General features: G+C 42.2%; 1 protein-coding gene across 1 annotated transcript in view; it reads right to left on the bottom strand.

Annotated features, from left to right (window-relative positions):
* Nucleotides 1–1,787: 1,787 nt before the first annotated feature.
* The window catches only part of TULP4 (TUB like protein 4), a 124,392-nt gene continuing 99,354 nt past the window's right edge, over nucleotides 1,788–26,825 (bottom strand). Inside the window, exons 7-14 of the mRNA XM_081998136.1 lie at nucleotides 18,681–18,905; nucleotides 16,241–16,475; nucleotides 15,836–15,980; nucleotides 14,222–14,366; nucleotides 12,858–12,951; nucleotides 11,085–11,228; nucleotides 4,416–6,994; nucleotides 1,788–2,630 (exon numbers count right to left, since the gene is read on the bottom strand). Of these exons, the coding sequence (XP_081854262.1) occupies nucleotides 2,514–2,630; nucleotides 4,416–6,994; nucleotides 11,085–11,228; nucleotides 12,858–12,951; nucleotides 14,222–14,366; nucleotides 15,836–15,980; nucleotides 16,241–16,475; nucleotides 18,681–18,905 (3,684 nt within the window). The 3' untranslated portion in view covers nucleotides 1,788–2,513. The remainder of the gene's footprint in view (nucleotides 2,631–4,415; nucleotides 6,995–11,084; nucleotides 11,229–12,857; nucleotides 12,952–14,221; nucleotides 14,367–15,835; nucleotides 15,981–16,240; nucleotides 16,476–18,680; nucleotides 18,906–26,825) is intronic.

The following is a 26,825-nucleotide window of genomic DNA, read 5'->3' on the forward strand; positions in this document are numbered from 1 at the left end:
AGGGCAGGTGAGGACTCTCGTCTGCCAACTTTCCTCCTTGTGCATTGGAATCAGTGGACTAAGAATTCAACCTACTGTTTGTGCAGCATATAACTCAATATGAAAAAAGGCGTAATAATGCTTCCTCCACAAAAACCCAAGGGAAACACTTCTATTGATTTTAAAGGGAACAGAACAAAATCAATTTTGGTTCCTCTGTTCCACACACGATACATACAGGTGCTCAAAGTGCTGAATAAATCATGCACATGAGAAAGAATACAAATGGGCCCAGACAACTGATGGAAATTCAACAAAATTAATTAAGCCAAATAACAATCTGCTAGATGCCATGGGGAATGTTGTGCCTAACCACTCCCACACGCAAGCAGAAGCTGCTGAGTTTGGGGACAATACCGGCATGGTGTCATCTACTTCCCCCCCACCCCCTCCCTTCCTGCCTCTGCTTTCTCTCTCCAAGGAAACCTTCTGCAGGTGGTTCTTCCTGAACATACGCTGCAGGATATTACGTGTGGATGATCTGCCTCATCATCAATCTTGGCAACTCTCTGAAACTCCTCTCTGACTGGCATTACTCCTTCCATGCTGCACAGCTCTAGAAGCCTCAGCGGATGAGAAGTTACAAGAATTTATAAGCTCACTGCATGTTGGTAACTTCTACGGCAGAAGGATCTTATCTTACGTGATATGTTCCTCTAGAACGAATCAAACACAACACACGTCTGCCCTACCATTAGGATTTAAGAAAAGCAAAGAGATAAAATCACACCTATTCATCTTAAGTTATATTGAGGTTTTCAAGTAAGAAGATAAACTGTGGATGAAAGGCAAAGCAGCCATCATCACCTCAACCAACGTATCTTTCTCAGTGTGCCTTTCACTTCAAAGGAGTGATTTCTGAAGGAAATCTGCAGCTATTTTTCATAATCTAATGTCCAAATAATTACATGAATAATTATGGGGTTTGTGTATTACTGGGGAAACTACTTCTGTATCAAATCATATTCCATAGCAAAATGCAGGGAAGGAGGAAAGAGAGAAAGCAAATAAATATGTGCACAACACATGGACAACACAGACTCTTCTGTGCAAGCAACCTTTCCTGAAATGCTCAACAGGTCTGCATGTCCACCAGAAAGAACTATAGAGTGTCATGCTATGGTTATCAAGCCTTCCTCTGTAACACTCCATGTAAACTTCGGCTTCCTGCTCTTAGCTGGAACATTATATTCTCAAACCACAGTCACAAAGACTACTCAAGTAGCAAGGTGATAAAAGGGATGATTCTGTCCAGTTTTTCCTTCCTCCTTCCAACTCATTTGTTTTCCAGCCAGCCATGATGTTGTTTCCTGTAACAAAATTGCTTTCCTGATGAAATTGCTTCCTGTAAGGCCTTGCTATGTTTCTGTCTCCTTCCTAATTCAAGCACCGATACACTGTTGTAGAACTTGGTTCATACCGATTGCTAAGATGACTGAATACACTGGGCCTTCTCATTCGCTTGAAAGACTTTGTTTATAAAGTGTAAACACATTTAAATGAGGAGCATGTACAGGCATGGACTCAGAGGTCCATGTGGTCACACTGTACCTCTCCCAGCTACAAGCCAAATCAGAGAATACTGCTAATCAGTATGAGCAAAGAAGCAACGCTTGTAATTACCTTCTCCCCTATTTTCTGTCACCTGCTGGAAGATACTTATCCCCATAACAAAAGAAGCAATGCTCGTAATTATTTCCTCCTCTATCTTCTGCTGACTACTGAAAGATGTTTATCCCCAATAACAGCACACAAAACAAGCAGACATCAACTTCTTTGATACAGTAGGTTTTAAAACCACCCGTTGGTAACAATTTTGTTTCTCTTCTGAATAATGTTATTTATAAATTAAACATTGACCTACATAAGCCTCCTTGGAACTTGTGGTGCTCAGTTATTATCAGAGATCAGAGAAGAAACACGTGTCTTCAAGTATTACAGCTTCTTTTTTGCCTTTTTTTTGCTGCTATCACTGATGTAGTAGTAGTAGTAAGTACAAACTGGACCAGAAAAAAAGTTATGTTCCCTGTTGTAAAAAGAACAGCATGATATAAGGCAGTCTCTCAAAAAGAGCAGTCTTTTTTAATCCCCCATGAGCTTACATCAGCTACTGTAGCAAGCACAGCAGAACCATCACAACAAGCCAAAAGCCACACTTCTCCATGTAACACTGAATGGCTGTCAACCCTTCGCTCTTTCTGAGACCCAGCACAATGCTTAAGAAGAAAAAAAAAAACCCCACACCTGAAAACAAACAAACAAAGTAAAAAACAAAACAGAAAACAGCCCCCCACCCTCCACCCCATGACTGATTAGAGTTAGTGCCCTTCTGTTGGGCATCAAGAGACTTTTCCAGTTTTACTGCCTTCTTCACTCCCAGGCACCTCTGCAGACCTAAAGCAGGCTGCCCCGACATTTTCTGGTTTGGACTTTATGAGAAGGTTAACATTTTCCTCTCTCCAGTCTTTGCCTGTTCATTTGAGGCGTTGAGTCACATTAGCCAGAGCAACAGCAAAGGCTTGCACTGCAGAAAATGGATACTGAAAGTCCAAAATGTAAGCATTGCCATCAATCCTTCCAAATTGCATCACCTGGGAACCAGGGAAAGAGGAGAAGGGAAGAAAAAAAGAGAACAAGGTCAAAAAAAGTAAACACAGAAAAGGAACCAGAGAAGAATAACAGCAAAATATTTTTGCCCCTTTGTCAGAACACCTCACCTCCTGAGCTAATATGAATGGGGCTACTCACAGAATGGTGTATGATGCCATGCCAAAAAGGATAAGAGCACTGTACTATTTGTCTGTATAGAGTATTTGACTGCAATATTTGACTCTATAGAGTAAGTTGAGCTTTAAAGCATCCTAGACTGTATACAGCATTGGTGGGAGTAGATTGCCACTAATTACTTCAGCAGATGCAGGTTACATCAGCACCATGCTTCCTGCAGGAAAACACCATTCTCTCCCTTGCAGAGATCCTATCATCAGCCCATCAGGAAAAGAGATTTTGTTTTCAAAGAAAGGAGCTTTCGGGGAAGGGGAATAAACAGTCTCCTGACTCTAGCACTTCAGAGCGGGTAAACTGTACGTTCTTGGCAGTTCTGTTTTCCTTTACATAAACTTCACTAGCACGTAATTACACCAAGAATGAATTAGCAAAGGGGCAGTGGGAGCTGTTTCAAATGTAAAACAAAGCTAGTCAGATTGTTCATTGTTCTTCCACAGGGAATATCTGAAGTTTGGCCTATTATTACTGCTTTTTCAGTCGCTTCTTCAGAAGCCCAAATTATATTTGCTCTACAGTGAAGTTTCCTGAGCTAGAATGGAGGCTGGCTGTGCAAATCGAGACAGGCTTTGTTCACCCATCACCAAAACCTGCGGCTGGGTGATTTTGCACAGCTGTCCAAATGGCACATACCCACAGCCATTTAACTGAAGCAGAAAAACATATAAATGGCTCTGATCACTGCTGTTTTAACATACTGTTGTTACAGACACATAGAACCAGGAGACTATCACTGGTCATGCAGGTTGGATGTTTAAGACATCTAACTCCCAAGTTAAATCAGAGGGAGTTGAGAGCCTTGATGTCTTTAATAAATCAAAAGTGACTTAACAGAGATAGGACAGCTGGACAAGAAAATAAATGTGTCTCCTGAGTTTCAGTCCGGTGTTCTGCTGGTTGGTACCACTTAATAGCCTGGATTTGGTGTAGTAACATCCCACTGGGGCCAAGCTGAAAGAGCCTAAAATTAAATGTCTTGATTTTTTGAACCATCCACAGACCCCTCTACCCATGGGTGGTTCAGAAGCGGCCAAGGAGCACTTTGTTCTGGGCAGGGTCAGTGCCTCTCTCCTCTAGCATTAAGAACTAGCTCCAGAGGCCTGGTAACCCATTAGAGGAAGTTCTGGAATGGAGGGGACCTAACTGTCCACCCATCGTCTCTGCCTTAGCTATCTGCTCACTGGCTAAGTCACTCACTAATCTTTGTGAGCGCCACAAGAAGGGAGCAACACCATCCACAACCACCAATGGCAAATGCAGCTACCACTGGGGAGATCTGTTGTGTTTTTTACAGCACCCACCTACCTTCAGCAGTGAAACCTGGTGAAAGGTGGTCCTTATTCCTATGTCTGACTGGAGTTAAGACCAAACACATTTTGTACATTTACTTTACAACTGAACTTCACCCTCCATTCTGAATCTATACCTTTGATAGTTGGTTTTTATCAACAACATGGCAAAGCTTTTTTTTTCATGGAGCAGCTAACATGAGCAGGAGGCACTCGGCTGCATGAGAGGCACAGCTTACTTCTGGCACAGCTTTTCCACTCCCCTGTCCCCCACCCCAGCACGCATACGCTGCCCCCACCTACCTGTCGTCCTTCCAGCTCAATCTGGAAGTTTTTTGCCGACTCCTGGGTCACCCGCCCTCCGAAGTCCAGCTGGTAGACTTGCGTTGCCTCATTCCACAGAGGCTGCTTGTTGGCCATCACGTACACGAAGCCCTGGTTCCCCAGCCTCCCGTCCTCCTTCTCGCTGGCCTTCCGGCACTTGAATTCGTCCAGCTCACTGGCTGTCCTCAAACTCCTTTTGGTTTTCCAACCCTTTTTGCTGCCCTGACTCTGGTTCATCAGTTCATCCCCGCTGATAAAAAGCTCTGGCTCGCTCTCTGAACTGTCCTGAAACTCATTTGTCTTGTTTAGCTTCTTGGACTTCAGCTGGTCTTTCTGGCTCTTGACTTTCTTCTTCTCCCTCCCCAGCCGAGGGCTGGATATTAGCGAATTGAAGTCAGTCAGCGTCCTTGCCTCCTTTTTGACCTTGCCTTCCGTGATAGCCTGCACGTTTCCTTCCTCAGCTCGACTGTCCAGGCGCTTCCGGCTCTTCTTGCCAAATTTGTCTGTCCTTTGAGGAACAGGGCTTTCTGTCAAGGAGAGCACCTCCTGGAAGGTGTCTGCCGTCTCCACCATTACCTCTGTGCCCACGTGGCCCTGCAGTTCTGACGGCGGAGGAGACATCATCGGCTTCTCCACCACGAGGAGCGGCTTGGGGGACAACGTGCCCTGGGGGTTCTGTATGGGTGGGCAGGCGCTGTAGGAGCTCCATGGGTGCAAGGCGATTGGTGGCAGCTGTAAACTAGAGCAGGCGCTACTTCCCGGGTACATAGGTGGCAAAGGGCAATAGGAGAGGTTGGATGGATAACCTGGCTGAAGCACGACTGTGGGCTCCTGCTGTGCAAACTGTGTTGGGGCCAAACCTTCTTTGGGGGAGCAGGGGGGCTGCATTCCCTGAAGGGGAGGGGCACTGTAGCTTCCTGGGTAAGGTACTCCAACCCCGTAACTTGTCTGGAAAGTGGCAGTGGGACTGGTTGGAGATTTGGGGGAAACAAACGGCACTCGAGACATATCCAGATGTTGAGCTTGACCAATGATGAGAGGAGTAGGTTTTAGAGGGTTGGGCACTGAGCTCTGAGACGTCCTTTCCTGAGGAACCCATATCTCTTCACTCACCATAGGGTCCCACTGGTATGGTGGTGGCCGTTTTACACCAAGGGCAGCCTCCGTCAAGGACATGGGCACATGTCGTATTGATTTCTCCACTGGGCAGTGCTGAGAAAGGGCCTCATCCTCTGTGAAGGCAGAGTTGATATAATCTGCTCGGTCACGGGAATTGTCAGATGGGCTCAGCAAGCTGTAGGAGGACTGGGAGGCCAGAGGTGAAGTACTGACAGAGTGAGTGATGACGGAGCTGTGCTGGGAGCCACTCCCCGTGCTCAGATCAGATCTCATGCCACCAATACTGGAAGCGCTGCTACTAGTGTTGGCGCTAGTGATGTTGCCCACACCACCAGCGCTCGTGTTGCTGCTGCCACTGCCACTGCTGCATTGGCTGCAGGTGTACAAGGCAGTGGGTACCCTCTGCTGGTACTGCCCCGTCACAACACTGCTCTTGGCTTTTGGGGGAAGTTGCAAGGTGGCTCTCTGACCATCCACCAGCTGAGCCATTTTCAGGGCTGCCTCTCTGCTGTTCCTCCGCAGAGTTGCATGAATGATACTGCTGTCCAGCCTCTGTGTGATGCTTCTGCCCTGGGACAGCTGGCTGGCAATGTCAGGGTAGGGCGGTGGGTCCCCAGTTGGGATGGAGTAACGGGGGACCGTGAGCCGGTTCAGAGTGGCGCTGGCACAGGTCTGCTGCATCTTCTTCTCGGCGGCAGTAATGCGCAAGGTAGCGGAGCTGCCAGGCCCTGGCAGGGTGTAGGTGCTCTGGGCGCAGAGCATCCTGGTACGAGGCCGGCAGACCTCCTCCACGTTCCCACTGCTGTCGAATGTTGTTATCCGCTCGTACCCCAGGGGCGTCTGGTAGTGCCCTGCTGGGTAGAGGGAGAACTCCCCCTTTTTCAGGCAGAGGTCGAGGGGTGGCTGCGGGGGGCCAGGTGGGGGCGGAGGGGCAGCGGTCGGTGCAGCGGGGATGGTGCCGGGGTAGGGCGGTGGGGGGTTCATCTTGTTCAGTGGCAGCTCCTGGGCGGCCCCGAAGACGACGGCCTCCCCTTCCACCACTTGTGGCCCTGGCCGCAGGGCCTTGGCCTTGGGTGGGGGCTCGTGCTCTCGGTCGCTGTGGTCCCGAAGGTCAGCCAGGGCGATGGCGGGGGGCGCAGGGGGCGGTAGGGCGAGGGGCACAGGGGCAGCGCGGCCCAGCTCCCCCCCAGCCAGCGCCCCCACCCCGGGACCAGGGAAGCGGCCCGGTGCCCCTGGAAATGGCCCTGCCCCCTCACCCCCTGCTTCCGCCGGCGGATTGGCCAGCACATCCAGCTGCACGTTCTGATTGGCCAGCAGTGACTGGACCAGGCCGATGCTCTGCGTGGGCGACATGGCCTGAGCCGAGCTGTGGATGGGGGCGATGGGGATGTTGACGGTGCACGGCGGGCTGCTGGCAGGGGCGCCGGGGGCACCGGGCACTGCAACGAACAACACAGCGTGTCACCTGCCGCCCCGGCCTCCTCCGCCCCGCAGCCCCTCGCATGCGACAGCAGTGGCAAGGCCTGTGCTGTGGGGCCGCCCCAGCCCCGGGCCCAGAGAGGCCACAAGCCTTTGCTGACTGCAGCGGTCAGGCAAACGGTTGGCTAACAGGCACTAAAATAGGGAATTTTCCTGAAGCGGTATTTGACATATTTTGGGGTTTTCTTCAGCTCTTGCAGAAGACATGCGGGTCACTAAAAAACATTTAACGGAAAAATTTCATGGCAGTGTTTACACAAATTTCAGAAACTGGGGGAAATTGTTTTCTAAAGCCAATTAGAAGAAAGAACACTGCACATCTTTTGTACTTTGTTATTCCACTTTACCTTTGACTTTTTAAACTACCTGCTATTTTCACATACTGGTTTAAGCACTCTGCTGCATTTTGGATGGAGCGCTATCAGATCCCAAAATCAATGGATCAGAACTTAGTTCGAACAAGTAAGCCAGCATGTCTCCACTGATTCCCACTGCACAGTATCTATCTGTAACAGCTGGTGATCAACTTTAAAGTAACTTCTTGGGAGTAATGCTTCAGAGGCAAAGTTCAGAGCTCGCTTTCAGTCTATGCTGATTCCCACAGACTTTCATAATCTGAATTACCACTCACTCATAATCCATTTTTAAATATTTCTACTCAAACCAATAAAAGTTTTGCTGAATCAGGACTCACTAGTTTTCAAGGAGGGGTTTTTGACAGTAAATACATCAACAATAGAAAGCATAATCCATTCAGAAACCCATTGTTGCCCCTGGTTCTAGCCCCTCTTCTGTGCCCCTAGTCCTAGGACCACTACTGTGGCTTCCTGACTTCCTCTAGGGCTGCTGCTACCTGAGGGTGAAGCACAAAAAAGTCCCTGCTGGACCAGGCTAACTCCCTGCAAAGCCACTCAGGTGTCCCTGTGCCATGCTGAACTGAGCTTCAGGAGGAAGATGAAATGATGCTCCTCAAGCCTGCCTTGATCTGACAGCAGTTATGAGTTTTGACTTGGAAGTTTGTTGTCATAAAAAAAAAAAAAAAGTGGAGGAAAAGAAAAACAAAGTTGAAGACCTGCACTGAAGGCACTGTATATTATCTATGATAATGTTCCCAGACTCAATGAGCTTAGGAAAACTGGAGAATACAGACAACAGTTGGGAAAAGGGAAGCAGTATTGTCTTTTGAGTATAGTGGGTTACAAAGCAACCAGTAATGCAAAAAGAAGGAAGAGGAAACAAAGAGAGAGGGGAATATAATGGAATGAAATACAGATAAAACTTAAAAAATTTCTTGAAAGAAGATTTGTAAGGAAAAGGTGTGAGGAAACAGATGGGAAGACAAAAAGATTCAAGAAGTGGATACTGTCGTCAGTGCAAGTTCAGCATCAATGTTTGGACAGGCTGCAATCAGAAGCGTGAAAAGAAGCAAATGTATATAGGAAAAGTTTCCCACACGTGGTGGTGTGAACAAGGAACAGTGAGGCAAGAAGAAATTCTGATGATTTTTAAGCAGAAGCATGGAGCTTGCTCAATTGCTTGCAGTTCCTTTTGCAAAAAGTGGTAAGAGTGGTTCCAACAGGAACTATCTCTGAAAAGCTGAAGCGTGGCAGGGAAATGAGGACACTGGAACCAAGTACAGGTGCAGAAGTCAAGGTAAGAAGGAATAAAATATAATAATGAGGGGAAACAGTAAATACCGTATTAAAACCCCCAAGAATCTTGCAGATTCTCTAAGCAAGGTTTATGGGAGGAAAAGAGACTAGAGTCATATCCAGGATCCTACAGTCATATCCCGGATCATTTAAGTGTGTCAAATTTTGTGGAAACCTCTGATTTGCAAGACCAGATCAGGCAAGAGATCCATCAGTCAGGACTCCTCCAGCCACTGCCCAGTTCCTAATTAATTTCTAATTTAAATTCTAGTCATCTACCTATGCCCTATAATTACATTTTCAATAGCATTAGGCTTTTATCAGCCTCAGTCACCAACGCAGTAGGTGTACAGATAGGTTTGTGGCTATGCTGGCAAATTTTTATGGTAGTTCTGTTTGTTCCTTCAGGAGGAGACGGTCAGCTAAACTTAACTGACCCTAAGGCAGAGTGGCTCTGTGCTTGGCTGGCCATGCTTTCATCCTGATGCCTGCAGGCTAGCAATTTATCCACCAGAGCTTAAGGTTTAATTGTTAGCTTGGCTTGAGCAACCCAGAAAGTTGTTGTCATGGGTATTAAGTACCTTATCAAACAAAATCTCATTCGTCGTGGTGTTGCTTTATATCCCAAAGTGTTAAAATCCTATGTTTTTTTCATTTCTCCAATGGTTTTTAATTGATTTGTTTGCATAATTTGCAAGTTAAATCAATTCACTGTCCACTTGCCTTGCCAAATCTTACGGACTACATTAAAAAGCACCTGTCCCAAGAGTACCTCACTACTAACATTCCACTGCCCAAGAACAGCTTTTTACTATTTTTTTAATCTATCATGCAAACATTATTTACACTGCAATATTTCTCCCATTAGTATATGACACTTCTTCCCTTTATATGCAGGCTTTAAGAAAGGATATTCCCAAAAATGTTTCTGAAGATTTAAGTAGCCTCCATTTGCTATGTCAGAAATGAATTTTTAGACGAAACTAGAAAGAAAAAAGTAGACAGGAAGAGGAAGGCTGTTACGGAGGACAGGGTAGTATGATTCTTTTACTAGCCTTCTCAAAGAGCTGTAACAAAACTCTAACAATTTTCCCCATATTTATGTGGTGTTCACCAACCTGCAATTCTGAGTTCCATTTCAGCTCTTTCAATAATATAAAAGGAATTGATATTGCAGATCTAATCCAATTTTCAGGAAGGGATGCAAAAACTTTATATTAACTTCTTTTTCTATTTAATTTTTATATTACTTTCTGTCAGCTTAGACCATGTTTCATAATAGAAAATGATGAGTGCTTCCTATGCATAATATATATACAATCTTCAATGTCTCTATTATTTTCTTCAGATCCTACAGATGAGTATCATGTAGACACAAATTAGGCAAGCCAAGCCAAGCCCCAAATTGTGAAAGAATGGGCTTCATTTTAGGCACACCAGTATTTCTTTAGAAATCCAGAGGACTACTCTGATGCTCGGGTCAGACACAAGCTTTGGTGCTTTCAGCAGCCAAAACCCTGGTCTGAAATAATGGGAGTATTTCCATTTATTTCAAAAGACTCTAGCACAAGCCTTTAATTGCTTTGCAGTGCTCACACTCCTTCCTCCTTAAAGGGTACTGGCATGACAGCCATTCCTGTAGTTCCAAAATCCTGTGACCTGGCAACAGGAAACCCTCACTGAAATTCTGAAAATGTATTAATTTATCTTCGTGTCTATTATCTGTTGATTTTATTGCATGATGATTTTTTTTGATTGGAGGAGGTCCTGAGTACTTCTAGTCCTCTTACCCGCCACATTCACATCAACTGCACCCAAGTCTCCCCTGCATGCTTGAACCTCCTGCTACCTTACATTTCAGTGAAATGAGAAATTCTTCCTGATCCCCCTTGTTTATAGACTACTTTACTATTTTAGCCTCTCTGCAAGACTTGGTATTGATAAAATTCAAACGGTCACTTATCACTTCTCAAAGGGTGGCTGAATTTTATGGGAACCTGCCCTCCTATCAAAGCTCCTATCAGCAGGCCGTGCTTTGTTGCCATCAGGTCACAAGAACGACCCTTTTGGGCTTCCAACACATTACAATGCTGTCCTACAAAGATGCAGAATGCAAGGCTTTGGTCTATGGAGAATTCTTAGCGAACAAAATGGAAGATGATTCATTTTCCAATGAACTTGAAACTTAGCAGCTCTATACTGTTAATATGTTCCACATATTTTAGAAAACAATGTCCGTAATACATATAAGACTTATTCTAATTCAGTTCTACAGGACTCCATCAGACTACGGGATTTTGATTTCTAAGTTTACTAGCCCACCAGGGCTAGTGACACAAGTGATCTGTCCTCCATCTAGCTTAACCCATAACATGGCAAATGTCCAGCTCCTCCATACCTGGTAAATCATCTTCGTCTTCGCTGAAAACATTTGGATTAAAGACAGGCAGGTTAATGTAGTCCATTGAAATCTTCCGCACTTCTGGGAGATATATTGTCATCTGCCTGGGCTGCAGATGCAGCAAACTGGTTTTATATATTACTGGAGAAAGAGTATAACAATAAATAAATAAAAATAATCTGTCACACAAAGAGCATCTACAGCTAAGAAAGACTCAATTCAAAGCAGACAGAAGGGCTATAGCTATTTTTATTTAATATATTAATGACCAATTGCATGTATGGGCCATTCCTAGCCAAATCACTGTGTAACACTTTGCATAAACAGGACAGAAAAGATTGCTACTTTCAGCTATTTCTCTTTAAATAGAAGCAGCATCTCTGTAGTTAAATAATCTGTAGAAATAATGAATTACTTCATCTTGTATTCACATCTATTTTTATGGAAGGGAAACAATTTTTCCATTCTACTTTTGGAACTCTTCACCACAGGATGCTACCGACTTACGTGAGTTTAGGTGAAAACTGGAAAGCTCTCAGGAAGGAAATCTGTTGAGGGTTACTACATACAAAGAAACCCCTTCTGGCTCAGGAAGTCCCTGGGACCCAAACCATTGGAGACTGTGAGAACATTTGAAGGAAGTATCACTACACACTTATTCTACACTTAAATCCTTCCCTACATAATGGTCACTGATAATGAATTAGAATGACCTCTGGTCTGACCCAGTAGGGTCATTCTTACACTATCTTTTGAGAATCATTGCAAATGCAGATGCCAGAAAGTCGTAAATTACTTGGGGGAAAAAAAAAAGGTAGCTGGAACAAACCTGAGGGTTTCCATAACACTTTATTAAGTAGAAGGTGACACTGCCCTATAGTAGTAGCACTGGTTGTCTCCAGGGTGACAACACCCTGGGAGAACAACCTTTGCCTGGAGGCTGGGCCAAAGAAGGTCCTCTCCCCAGTAGTTGGGACTCCATCTCCTGTCTGATAGTCGTCAGTGTAGCCACAAAAGATATCTACTTAACTAATTCTGCATCCAGAACATCATTATGTAGTCCTGGCCTAACTATATAATGCAACACAGGAGAAAATAAGTTTTCCGAAGAGCTCGTAAAATGCCTATACTTGCGTTAGTATTTCAATTTGGAACTCAGTTCTGCTAGGTGGTACCCTGTTCTTTACTTCTTCTTCTTCCTTTCAACAGGACTATCTATGTCAAAAAGTCAAAAGACTAGACAACTGCTACTTTTAATGAAGGCTACCAATTTACTGATGCTCCAGCAAGAGAACCATATGCTAAGACTATGCACTAACCTAAAGAATCTTGAGCATGACACTGTAAGAGATTTTTTAACATTATTTTGGTATAATGAGTAGCTAAATGACTATAAAAAAAAAGAGTTTTAAAGTATTTCTATTACAGTAACTTAAAACCTTTTATTTTTGTAGTCTTATTGCAAAGCTTTTCTTTGTTTGGGTTTTGTTCAAATAATCTGTAAAAACAAAGGTCTGTGCTTGACTGTTTATTAATCTTTCTATTAAGATGGAGACTTTTAACGTTTTATTGATTAACTCATTATTGCTTTATAGATTTTAATCTCTTTCAGTTACAGTGAATTTTGTAAAATCTAATTCCTACTGTCCACTGAAAATAAGTGCTTTGCTAAAGAAGCCTTTTGATCACTTAAAAAGAATCACATGGCGTAAGTTTGTTGTTTGTTAGAAAGAGTTTGACGTGCAAAAAAAATCAACAGTTTACTTTTACCTGCACCAAGGTTAGTTGGGAGGAAAGCAGCCAAGCCCACAATTTTAAATTTGGTTCCCCAGATATTAGATGTGACCTGAGCAAGGTAGTTGTGCTGCAAAGCAAAAACAAGATCATTTTCACCTAATAAAATATGTATCAAGCTCTAATAAAAATCTGCAGAGCAATCAAGCTATTGCAAGAAATAATACAATTTCATTTCCTCTTGTTTTTATTTTATTGAAACAGCCTAATGTGCCTATGTAGCAACTGTTATACCCAGTCATTAAGAAGTCTCATTTTGATATCTGAACACCCTCAGGAATGATGTATACAACAGCCACATAGGCTGATTAAAGCTGTTGAAGAACTGAACAACTTGATGGCTGCTTAGTGAGAATAGGTCTGTTTTCAGAAACTTGTTTCTCCTACTTCTCCTGCACAACAAAAGCACGGCTATTCTGTGTTTCAGAAACTAATATACACCGGCCTTTAGTTCTATGCTTACAAATCACTTTATAGAACAATAAATAAGATAGAAATTAATTACTTATAACGACAAACATATTTTTCCTGGACCTTCCAAAGTAGTTTCCCAAACCACTGCTTCCATGGTGATCAAATTATGAGTCTGAAAGACCAAGGGATTTTCTCAAAGGCCAAGAGTTACACTGTCAATATCAAGAGCAGGATCTAAGCCTCTGGTCTCCTGCTGTATTCAAAGGACTTTGGGTTCTTATCTACTGCTGCTGTGTAACTGACCTAGAATGTTTCAATATAAAGGAAGAAGCAAAATGACAGAGCAGAAAAAAACAACTGAAATGAAACAAAACAAAATTAAAAGAACACAGGCTGGTATTAATAAAATATGTAACCCAGACAGTTCTAGAGCCTGCTAAGTTTCATTTAGCCACAGGACATGAAAACCACTAAGAGCATAAAGTGCTAATTCCTTGCAATTAAAGCTGTTCCACGTTAATTATGAAACAGAGAACATGTGGCCCTCTGAAGCAAGCGTTCCTTATCTCTGCAATACCTAGCAAAACAGAGAACTATGGTGGCATTAAGACAGCTCTGAGAAACTGATGAAGCATTTTCATACACACTTTCAAACAGCCAACAACATCAACTGGAATAAAACCTCCCACATGGATTCACATTGACAGAAGTTAGTGGTGCCAGGATTTATCAAACAACACCTGATATTCCATTGACACTTCTGAACATTAACATTGAACTGGAAGATACAATTCTCTAGTTGTTCCATCTAGTTACTGTAATTAAATGAAAATTTTTTATTTGTGATCATTGGATCTATATCACAACTTGCTACCTCTGGAAAGAAATGCATTTCGACTCAGGTCTGGTAACAATGTGCACAATACCTGAGTAATATCTTCTAAAGGAAACTCTCTTCGGGTTAGGCTCGGTGAACCAATAGAAGGTTTCCTTATTGGTAACCTTGGCGATCTTGATATCTCCTGCGCAGCTCGTGACATCTTTGGAGATTTGCGAGCTTCTATATTGATTCTACATATAAAGCGATAATTAGCATCATCAATGGGCATGTAAAAATGCACAAAATTCATGTCTTTGAACGTAAAGATGTAATGAAGACAATGGGTATGGTGTCCTCTAAGTGACTACTGAACACTGTAGAGTCTACAGGAAGGAGAGTTATGGGTCAAACTTAAGGATATATAAGGCCTGACGCACTTGCAGTAACTCAGACCGGATGCTTTCTGATTCATTTAACAAAGCCTACAGCAGTTCTGCCACATACAATATATCCTCCACTAATCCATAAAAAGGCGTAGGGCTGAGCTATTTCAGCTATGCAGACTTTGAGCAAAGCCTCAAGAAATGGAAACATGACACTTCAGCTGGCAGACCTCCATGTTAGTATGGCAAACCAAGGTGTCACAAAATTCATCAGTGCTCTTACTCTAAGCCAAAAGTTATTCCTACCTCCTACTATACAAAGCGGGTCATGAGTAAGAGATCAAGCACCTGAAAAAGCTCACTGGTAGAAAAAATAATAAACAAAAGTTACATTTCAGAAGTATGCTCTTAGAAAACCAAGGATGGCAAGATAGCCGTTTTTCCTGAGCCATTTCAGTTTTAGGCTCAGGAACTGATGATTATTTTGTCAAGTACTACTAAACTAAAACTTTGGTATTTCACACATTATGTTCACATATAAAGAGAAGCCTTCGCTTTGCCTCATACTAGGGAAAGCTCATACTATAAGGTCTTTAGAAAAGTGTCAGTTGCAGCTAGAAGGTGTCAGGGCCTCAGTCCCGTAACATGAAGCTGGCAGATAGACGTCAGTACTTAGAGGAGGCACCACAGACATCAGTGAGGCTCTGTGCAGGTGGACGGTTCTGTCTACGTGCATAATGAATATACTGAAGAGCTGGCAGAAAAACAACCAGATGAATATCTTAGAAGCTTATTTTGCATATCGTTACAGAAGCTCATCAGCCACTGTTTAGGAGGATCCGTTGAGGCTCCCTTGCAAGGTCACCACAGCAGCAGTGCCAGCTATGCATGGACTTAAAAATTTGAAAATACTCCTGAGGAAATGAAGGCTTTAACTTTACCAGGGACCCTAAGCACAAAGGAGACAGAACCAGATTGTCTGAAGAACAAAATACATGCTATGCTGGCAAGCGTTTACATGTAGCAGAGGCAGTGGTGGGAGAGTTTATGAAATCTTTCTTTGAGACTGCTTGGGGAGAAGTGGTGCCCTTTTGATTCCCATTAACTTTTCCCAAGAACCTTCCCCAAAGTCCACCTCAACACAATCTCTGAGATCACCCCAGAACTGTACGCTGTAGAGGACCCTACTCCTCCAGAAGACTCCTATCTACCCAAAGAAGTTTGCTTTTAATTTCATGAGGTGTCAAGACAGTGTTTAAAAAACAAAGAAAAGGAAAAAGAAAAGAAAAGAAGAAAACCTGGGGGAAAAGAAGAAGAAATATCCAAGAAATTATTACCTGGGGAGTTTGGGTGATTTGCTAGCTCGACTGATTTTTGGAGATTTCTTTGCTGCCCAGTCATCACTCAATTCGATATCACTGGAGTCCGAGCAGTTGCAGCTGTCAATCACAGTGGAAATCAAGCTGTTGCCGTAGATTTCATCTATCAAGACAGGCCCCAGAAAACTAAGTGCTGCTTCAGAAAACCAGTATCAATTACAACTATCAGTCATCAGAAGCATAAATCCAATGCACAGGCAGCATTTGAGATAAAAATATGCAGAGAAAATTAACCGTTCTTCACCCTGCCTAGTATATGGCTACCTTCCATGTTGCGTATGTAGATTTTCTTTAATTCTTGAGGATTTAATATCAAAAGTCTTTCTAAATCTTTTTTTATACAGAGCAACAATTCAATTCTACCTGCTTTTCCATCTGTTTTAGGATCCATGATGACAAACTCCGGGCGCAACTTGCTGATACGACGTCCTTTCAGGATAGGCACCAGTCCCCCAAGGTATTCCAGGTACAGAGTATAACATGGACCACCGACCTCTGGGTCATCTTCTGTCCGCTTCATCGTGCAGTGAAGCCGTTCATTACCAGCTGTTGGGTAGCTGACAAAATCTCTCATATTGTTTGGGTCTGGGATAGGAGGCTTAATTAAATGAAGGAAGGAAAGAGAGAGTTTCCTATAGGTTATTGGATTTTTTTTAATTTTCTGTGGTGACTTAATCCCAACACAACTAACTGAATTTGAACCCAACTCTAACTTGGCAGGTGAAGATTAGTATAGGTTACTGCGTGAGTTATGCAGGACCCACATGCAAGACAGAGTGGCTGTGCATTATTCAGTTAGGTCAAAAGCAGCTGTAAAGAGAAAAATAAAACGTCAAAGAGGAAGATTGGACCTGTGGTTAGAGCACTGAATTAAGACAACAAACCTGTATTCAAGTCCTGGCTCTACCACAAACTTTTGTTTTAATTTGGTTGTCAAGTCTAAGTCTCAGAGTATCTTGTCTCTTGCTGGCCCTCCAGGTGAACTTGGCCACTCAGGTTCCCATTCCTGGTTAGTACATGCTATGACACTATGCTACAATGCTGTCACCTCTAGAAGAAACTTGTACCTCTTTTATCATTTCCAGGCACATGACCCATCTTTGCTGAGGGCCTCTTTGCCTCCAATGTGGAGAAATACAAGCAGAAAGCTCAGGGTGGGTTCCTTTGCCCTGCTTACCAGCACACCATATTAATCCATGAAGAACTCAGTCCTAAAGCAGTTGGACCACTTTTGTCTAGGACAATATAGCCTGTATGACACAAGTACTACTAATGTGTGTAAGTCAACACATTTTGTTTCAAAATGAAAATACAAGAAAAAAAAGTAGGGGAAAAAAGGAGCCTCCTTAACCTAACAAGATAGATATGGCCTGAAGAGAGATCTAGCAGGTAATCCTCAAGCTGGAGAGGGAAGAGGAGTGTATGGAGGGAAGAGGGTGCCTTGCCAGGCACTGGAGGCAAGGCTGACAATGTAGGTGGGAGTATGTGGCTGGGAGAGAGCCAGGGTGAAGTATAAAGCTGTGCTGAGGAGGCTCCAGAAGCACCCACGAAACAGTTGGGGCATGTGGCTTCTGGGAACTCTGCTTCAGCCTCTCAGCTACGCAGCCCCATGACCGCTCCCCACCCCGGCATCCCCTCTAGGAGGTGACAGTAGGGTTGTCAGCAATGATGTGTCCCTGCACTGCCTCTGCTTCTCTGATCCCCATCATGGCTTACAGCCCTGCGATAGCCAACTGCTGCCTTCATCCCATGCCATCCCATCCCTAACAGCCAAGCGAGTGTCACTGATGCTCTAGAGCTGCAAAGGTGGCTCTGGGACAACATGGAAAGCATCCTGGGGAGAAGCAGACATGCTAGAAAGAACTGAGAAACACTGGCCTGTTAAATGCTCTGCATCTTTGGAGATCAAGGACTTATGATTATAGCAAAGCATTCGTGCTTTTCTGGCAAATTAAATGTTTTGTGGTCGCACAAATCGCCCTCATTAGCAGTACCCAAATGGAACTGTGCTGAATCATTATTTTATAGACATAATTTCTTCTCATTTAAGCTGGGCCAACTCTACTGATTTAAAATTAGTTATCTGAGCTCTGCATTGTTTTAACAAGGACCTGAAACTGGCTCAAGAGAATGCTGTAACACATACACAAAAATACATAACACAAAAACATATATGTTTCAATGTAGGTTATTTACCAGCTAATGCTCTGGTTTATAGGCTGTAATAAAGAGTTCGGAAATCCTGAGATGTAACTGAGGGCAAAACCATGAAACAAAGGGGCTGAGCAGATGGCTCTGCTAGCGGTACAGGAAAAGGCATAGTATCTGGTTCAATTTGTTAGCAGAACTCACTGTCAGCAGAAGTATCTGGGTAGCTACAGGTCTTAAGCGTAATTTTCCTGGCAATGTAAGGGCTCATGTAACAAGTAGGGAGGCAACAGTTTTACCACTGCGAATCTCCTGTAATTGTGACGCAGTATTATCATCAGTGTGAGTTTCTTCAGAAGACTTTGTGAGTCATCAGCATATTTTACCCTTGGGATGTCCTAGGAAAGGCCATCCCCATGGAATAGTGCAGATCAACATGTGTGAGTCCTCTTTTCAGATTTTAATAGGCACCAAATGGATCAGTGGGCTCTTGAAGAGGACAGGAATGACCCTTAATCAAGCTTTAAAAACTGTGATTTTGATAATTATAAGATCTTGTAATTTATCCATTGCCACTTAGGAGCCACACGGCAGGGGAGAATCAAGCAACCCTCTCCTCTTCCTCACACACACACACACATTTCTTTCCTTTTACCTTGATTGTTGGTATAAAGGCAGTGGTGAGGTATGAGCAGAGCCGAGGGGGCAAGGTCAGTTTGCTGATATCCTTGTCATCCCGCAGACAGCTAGCAATGGTCTGCTGGCACAGCAGCTGCAGGCTGGAGACCCTGTGCTCAACTCTGACAACATATAATGCAGGTCCGGAAGCCATCAGCAGGCGCGAATCTCTGTGACCCCAACAGATCGAGATGATGGGACGCTGCATGGAGAGGAAAAGGGTACAACTTTAAAAGACCATATCCTTTCTCCAAGATAGTTGCACAGCAAGTGATCACATGAATTCAGTACCGATCATGTTACCCTAAGTCTTCCAGAAACTTGAAAGTGCACGTTATTACCCACAAGAAAGGAGAAGAATGCGAGTATCTGAAATTGATAACATTCATTGATGTTTATACAGTGCTTTTTACTCACAAGGCTTAAAGCTCCTCACACAAGGAACTGTCTACCAAATTCATTACCTAGATAGGATAAGTGACTTAAAGTCATACAGTGTTAAAAAGTAGGATCTTTTGATGCCCTATCCAGATGATTTCTTCAGTCATCTAATCAGTCCTCATCCACTGGTAACAGCTCACATTTTACAACTGAAAAGTTAAATTATATGCCCAGAGACACTTAGTAAACTAGTGGACAAAATCCATTTGCCTTTCTTATCTTGTACGGAGTCTTCTGCTGCACAGTGTCTCTTCTGAACTATTCCCAGAGGAATTGAGCTGTGAAAGAGCACCGGGAACAAAACGGAGAATGATCTTTTGTCTTCTGCTTGTCTACACTCAGAAATGTCTCAATTCATGACAGTAAAAGCAGGTGGAGTCAGGGTCGACTGGTATTAAGTGTCAGAACGCAGAGCAGAATAACAATAAACAACTCAAACGCTGCTTTGGATATTTTTCCCTGCTGCATGAACATTAAGAGTTCATGTAAGAACACCAAGTTGTGCTTGCACGGAGCTTTGTAAATTCTCTTCCAAACCCCCACCTTTTTCATGTAAAGCACCAGACTGTTGTGACCTCTTATTGTCGCTCTTCATGAGTGTTAGCTGCATTCACCTGTCATTTCTTCCTTTCTGTGTTACAAAGCATCTGTATTTGCACATGTACACATACTGCATGGAATTTCAATCCCATAGCTGCTATCTCTATACAAATAAACAATACAGAGTAAAGAAGAAACTATCATTCCATGAAGGATACTATGCAGCAGGCTGTAATCAGCGAACTTACAAAAGGTTTACTCCTTCCTGTATAGGGCTCCCTTCTTGTTATACTCCGTGACACTCAAAAGTTTAAACAAACAAGTTTTTCATCTATATCATGAACTGTATTATCTGAAAGGTCAGAGTCTCTTTGGAATATCTTTGCTCTTCACAAGATGCACCAAACAAGAATTAACTATACAGCAGATAAGGGTAAGGCATCATCAATAGTAACTTTTATCCACTCCTCTCTAGTATACAGAGTACGCGGATACCCAGGTTATATCAGCCCAGAAGTCACTAATCCAGTCTGGGGAAAAAAAGCTTTCCCTTTAATTACAAATTCAAGATGTTTAAAGGTGAGAAACTGGCACAACATGTTTTTATGTGACTGATATAAAGCAAAATGCAGCTGTGCAGCACTGTATCAATGTCTATCATCAAGATAAAAGGGTTGGATAAACCAACTTTTTCTGAGAAAAGATCTTCCCTGCTATGTCATCTTATCCTAGACTTAAATTTCAGGGACAGTACTGGTTTTAAAGTGGGAGGAATGAAGAAGCTTCATTTTCATTATATCTAGGCAACACCACACACACACATAGTTCTGTGGAGGCACAAACCTTCAGGCTGACTGATATGCAAACAGAAAGCAGCAACATGTGAACCTTGTGATTTTCACAGTAATTGCTAAAGGCATTTTGTAGTGGAGAACTTCAAAAGAATTGAGAAATCCTGTGTGTACCATCACTAATTATTACATGGCTTGTCATAACCATAATCTGTGGGATACAGCCTTATATTTGATGAGAGATCACATTAAGTATTCCTCACCAATTGGTATTTTCAGGATTTGAGAGTGGCTCAGCCCTCACACTGTCTGGCAGTAATGAGACAGTTCAAGCTGCTTCCAAAATAAATGCAACTGAAAAGGCATTGACACAAGTTAGGTACCTGCCACAGCTACTGTAAGACAGCCTGAGAAGGGCACCAGTAGAAGTGACCCTGATTTCCCCAAGGGCTGAAACCCTCTACTTGAGCATTATCATGGGAGCCAAACTGCATCCTTCTGTTCATCTTGCATCAACTAAAGCATTCCTATAAACCCGGAGAATGAACAAACAAGTATGTGACTTAGCACACAAATGTTTATTTATTGTACAGAGTTGAATGCCAGAAGAGAAGTCTAATATCCCAGCTGTCACAATCCAATACAGCACACCCAGATAGCCCTGCCATGAAATCTAGTATTGCAGCTATTATAACCCAATATATCACACCCAGCTAGGACTCTCTTCATCCAAATAGAGTCAAATGAAACCACTTCTCTCCTCAGCTTACCGCTGAATGCAGAGAATAGCTGAGATGCAGATATCACCAGTGCAAGCATCTTTGCAATCCCAGACATATTCCCAAGAACAGCTTTTTCAGAAGCTTTGAAACGCTGTGTAGGACCTCTGGCAACCCAGCACTGCGGAGCTGGGGAAGAGTAGAAAGTCAGAAGTTGAAAGACATTACCTCACTGCATGATTTCACCACGGTTTCCCAACAGGTCACCATAGTTGAGCCATCTTCTAAACTTCTGAATATCTGATTCCCTTATATTCTGTTTATGTATTTTTGTGTTTGTTTGCACACACGTAAACATGTGCATGTATTTAAACACAATACCTATAAGTGTTGTACTGTTTGTAAACCATACTTCTACATTTGTACATTTAGTCTCCCCACACATCTCACATGTTTTAATCTTAGTATTTTCAATCTCATCAAAGAGCATTTGTACCATACTGGTTTGTCTTTGCTTGCTGATTCACCAGACATGCCTTGCCTCCCTTTTCTATGGAACGGTCAGTCCCCCAGTACTCCTCAAGACTAATATCCAGCAACGCTTCATTTATGGTGAAGGGCTAAGATTTAAGATGAGGTTCAAGGAAAATTAGCCTGTCATTACAGGCTTGGAGAAATAAAAGATCACCCAAATGCCAGATCTGACCTGACCTTTAAATGTACTGCTCCAATAATATGTTTCAATAACTACACTTCCCACTCTTTCCCTTGAAGGACAAGGGATATGAATCAATTACTGCAGCAAGTCACTTATGAGCTGGCCACAGCTTTCATTCCAGATTCTGCGGAGAAAAAACAATTTAACCAACATCCAACACGAAAGTATTGCTCCTCATAAAGCATCTACTTATTTGCATTGTTTTAGCAAAAAAAGGAAGGAAAAAAAAATTTATTGATACCCATATTGTACCCATTAGAAAATGAACAAGCAGATTTTATCACAAAAGAATTTTATATTCCATGTTTGCACACTTTTTTTTTCTGCTAGGAACAAGGAAATGCAGCTATGAATATAACATCTAATGATAATTTCTAATCTCACTTTGCATACAAAAATCCCATCAGGTTTTGAAAAATCTCAGCACAAACTGTAAATACCTGAATGAATTCCAGGGTTTAAATACAAACATGTAGGAAAAAAAAATCCTGGAAAAAACCTTGAACTTCTACACATAGATAGGATTCAGGTCTATGACAATTATATATTAAAAATAATTGGCTAAAGGACAAACAAGAGAGATGTTTTATCAGGAGAAATATCGACTGAAAACACATCTCAAAAAGCAGACAACAAGAAGGTCTTTTGCCATTTCTTTCAGAGTGGGCTTGAAGCTCAGCTATACCTACTCAAATCTGTACTCCCTGCTGGGATGTCACCTCCCCTTACAAAAGCATGCGGGAATGGACATTCCTGCTTGAGCTCTGTGGTTGCTTCTTGTAAGTCACTCACCTGTCTCACTTATGGGCAAGAACATACTTTATATACCTTTCATCACTTGTATGCAGTTCAGTCAATGAAAACACTGTTCAAGCTGGTTCTTGCTGCCTGCCTTGAGCTGAGAAATCCTGAGCTGCAGGGCCTGCCTGCTGCCTGCAGTAATACCTTGTCTACGGGCACTGGGAGTCCCGCTGGTAATGAAATAAAAATGATAATCCAGGGCAGAAAGCCCAGCAACAAGCAGAATTTTTCTCAGGAGAAAGAACCCAACTACAAAATAGTATCTAGTAAATGGTATGTGTAAATCAAACTCTGATGTACGTTGCCTGCTTTCTCTCACTTGAGACTGCTGATGTGGAGACACGCATTTTTCCCTCTGCTTTTTTCAGAAAGAAGCTGGAAGGTGCAATGGCTGCAGTGCCCACCTGGCTCTTGTGACTCGTGTGTGCACATCTCTGTCCTGCCATAGGATTCATGGATGGCTGCTGGAAAGTAACATAACCTCTTCATTCTTCTGTTCCCCATATTTACAGTGGGAATAATATTAACTAGGAAGAACTGATGGCGATAAAAGCAATGAAGACCATGACATGGTCAAAAATTACCCTGCTGTGACCTTACATGATTTTTCATGCAGCGAATTCTTATGCGATTTACAGATGTTCCTTACACCCTATTTCTACAGTAATTGGTTTTGTTTTTTTGTTTTTTTTTTTAGGTTTCATTACAAGGATGAGATTTCATTTTAGCAGAATGAGTCTTTGCTTAGACAGGTGTCTCTGTTTTCCAGTCCTCATCATGACCCATTTCTGCAGCACTCAGAGATTCTCTTATGGTCTATATAGAAAATATCAAGGTCCTTATTGATATCACAAAGAATGTTGCTCCAGCTAGTTCTAAACTGTTGCTCTTGTTTCTCTTTCTGTAAGAAAATAAACTCTTCTTGAAGCTTTGTTGTCATCCAATAACAACAAAATAGGCCTTTTGATCTGAATTTAACCTAAAATGGCACCTTCCTCCTCAGGCCTTAGTAAAATAGCTTTTATACAACTACCAGGTTTCTGCAGGATCATATAATCTTAAATCTATCCATTCAGATGCCAAGACATTCCCAGTAGAGAAGCAATCCAATGAAATGCTGTTAAGGCTGCTGCTGACAGCAGCAGGTTTAGAGCAAGTGGATCTTCTTCTCAAAGACTCCTGGAAACGTCTCCCATAAAGATTTAGCCTTTAGCCAGTCTGATTTCGGGTTTTAAAATATTACACTGATAAAAATGTGATCACAGATTTTCTGCAGCTGATCTTGTTGCCTATACATTTGATTCTGGAACATACAGGGCTCAGTTTACTCTTATCCTTCTTCATTGCATTTGAGGTTTAATCTTTTCCTACAACAGTCACACAGTGCTGTAAGATCATAAGATAATATAAATTTACTCTAGGATTATAGGTATATAAAAGAGATCAGCATCAGGGTTTCTAAATCCATGTTCTTGTTACCCTGGTCCTCTCTAGGACATATAGGAAAGAAAATTACAAAAAGTGAAGAAGGAACTTAAGTATAAGGCACAACCTTGAACCATCAGCTGGAATAATTTCACAGGTTTAGTAAAGCTGGCAGCTAGGTAATTTTGAAGTGATCCTGAGGGAGAGTCCTCTGTTTAAAGTTCAGATGGGAAGATACAAAGCAGCTGTATCCACTCAGAAGAGAACTTTATGGCAGCAGGTATGGTCAGTTGATATAATAAAGAATTGTCTGCACATCAGATGAGAAATTTTGAAATGACAGAACTGGGTTGCAGATTTCTGGTAAACTATTTTAGCAAGACTGTAAAAGTCTTGAATGAGTTGATTATTCTCATCCCTGCTTGATGCCAGGGAAGGTTTATGAGTATGTAAACAAATAATGTAAGAAATTAACATTGTTAAAAAAAAAAAAAATTATGAGCACCAGGGCAGCCTGCTGTTGTAATCACTTTTTTAAATGTTGAAAAATCAAGACCATGAAAATCTGCCAGCTAAAACAACCGGGCATATTTTTGGTTCATCAGGTTGGTGTTCATGGACACAACGGCAAGCACAGTAAGAGTCGAGTTTTACAGAAGTCAACAGTATATTTCTGAATAGTTATCAGCTGATCAACAGCCTTTAAGATATGCTGTTTAATTACAAAATAAGTAAGATATGATCTTCATTTATAAAACCAAGTCTTTGGAGTCACAGTATGGACCTGGTTTTCACATAACTCCTTCCAATAAGATAAAGGTCTGGTGTGACTTCCTGAAGTCCCTTCTGAATTTTTTTCACCCTTCTTTCAAGATTCAAAAATGTTTGATTCTGTTTAGCCGAAGTTCAACATTTGCCCAACCCTTACTGATGCTTTTTCAGCTCTTTCCACTATATTCTGCAAATATATTATTGCAGCATGGCAGGGCTGCAGGCTGAAGCCCCAGAGCAGGGAATAAAGAGGGACTGTTACACTATGCTACACTCTACCGCTCTGTTTACGAGTGTTATTTTTCATGCAAAGCTACTGTGTTCATTTGGATACTTCTAAATAAGTGTGATTTTCCTATCTAGGGTTTTATAGTGAGCAAACTAGGTTTATGAACCATAAAATCCTACTCCAAAGGTCAGCGCTTAAGTGAATCAAATGAGACAGAAGATGCCAAAACCATACTAAAGCTGGAGGAGAAGGTGGCATATAAAACACCTTGAAGGGATCCATGACAACAGTCATCATCAAGATGAGTAACCTGCAGTACCCAAATTTATTCTAGCTTGGGGTCTGCAGCGAGGTTAGGTTCGTTATGTTAGGTAACATTCCAGCCAAGTTGCGTATAAATCCTATGTCAGTTTTAGACTGAGTTTTGTTATAAATGATAAAATCTCCTGTTTCCTGAATATCCTACCAAAGACAAGACGGACAAACAGCAGAACACAAAACCAGTTCAGCATATTTTACTGATAAAATTTTCAGACATCTGCTTTATCAAAGAATTGCGATGGAGGACCACATGGAAGATCAGTCTTGCACCTGTAATCCACTATTCTCTATGTCTATTGTTGCTTGACTTTTTTTGACCTTTATATTCAGAACAACGCTCATTTAGAATAAATGTTCTTTTCCAGTCATACATTTGCTTGCTTCAGAAGAAACAATTTTATCAGAAGAGTTCACGATGAGGAAATCCTTTTCTTCAATAACCAGTGATGAATTTTATAAAAACTCATTGTAAGGATGACTGTCATGGTACAAAAAACTAGTTAATTTACTCCGATGAATTTGTCATCAGACAAATTACTAGGACCAGTGACTCACTCTTGTCATCTTTGCGTCTACATCTTTGGAGCAGAGATGCAGAATAACAAAAGTTACTAGCAATTTTTTTTGCAACAGCATTTTTTTATCTGGTTTTGTTAGTAAACCAAATACTTAGCAATGTTCTACCATACCTGTTACTCAGCTGATAAAACTGTTAGACCAGCATTCAAATACATAGAAGCATAAAGTCCACATGAGCAGATACAGGTGTCCTTCTGAAAGACCCCCTCACCTCCTCCTGCAGCTGAGTAAATAGGAATTTAAATGCACTAAATAAAGAGCATAAATGGTAACTAATGAGAGGAGTGGCTCTAATTCTAGGGAGCTTTATGCATGTAGTTTTTTAATAAACATAAATACATCAGTGTGAATGTCATTTTTACCCCGGTTTCTAAGGAAATGAGACTCCATGATTGTGGTTGCCATCCCCCCATCCTTCACTTCCAACCTGGATTACAACTTCTGAAGCTGTTGACAAAGGGGGCAGAAATCTCCATGATGTTAAAATGCTGCAATTTCAGTGAAAATTAGCAGCTGGAAAGAGCAGAGCTTCAAGTTAATATTTTCACGGATAAATACAGCAGTACGAACTTGGCAGCTACCTGTTCTGTATACCTGTCAGTTGTCGTATAAGTACTCGTATAATGGCAGAATAGTTAGCCCTCACATCAGCCACAATATGTGCTTTCTCCCAGTTCATTAAGTAGGGGAGAAAGAAGAGCTGAAAATATGAAAAGAAGTTGATGGGATATAGGGAGAACTAGAGGAAACGATGGCATCTGAGGTGTTTGGGAACAAAGCGGGGGAG

This window comes from Phaethon aethereus (genome assembly GCF_964289735.1).
Source record: "Phaethon aethereus genome assembly, chromosome: 3".
Taxonomy (NCBI): domain Eukaryota; kingdom Metazoa; phylum Chordata; class Aves; order Phaethontiformes; family Phaethontidae; genus Phaethon; species Phaethon aethereus.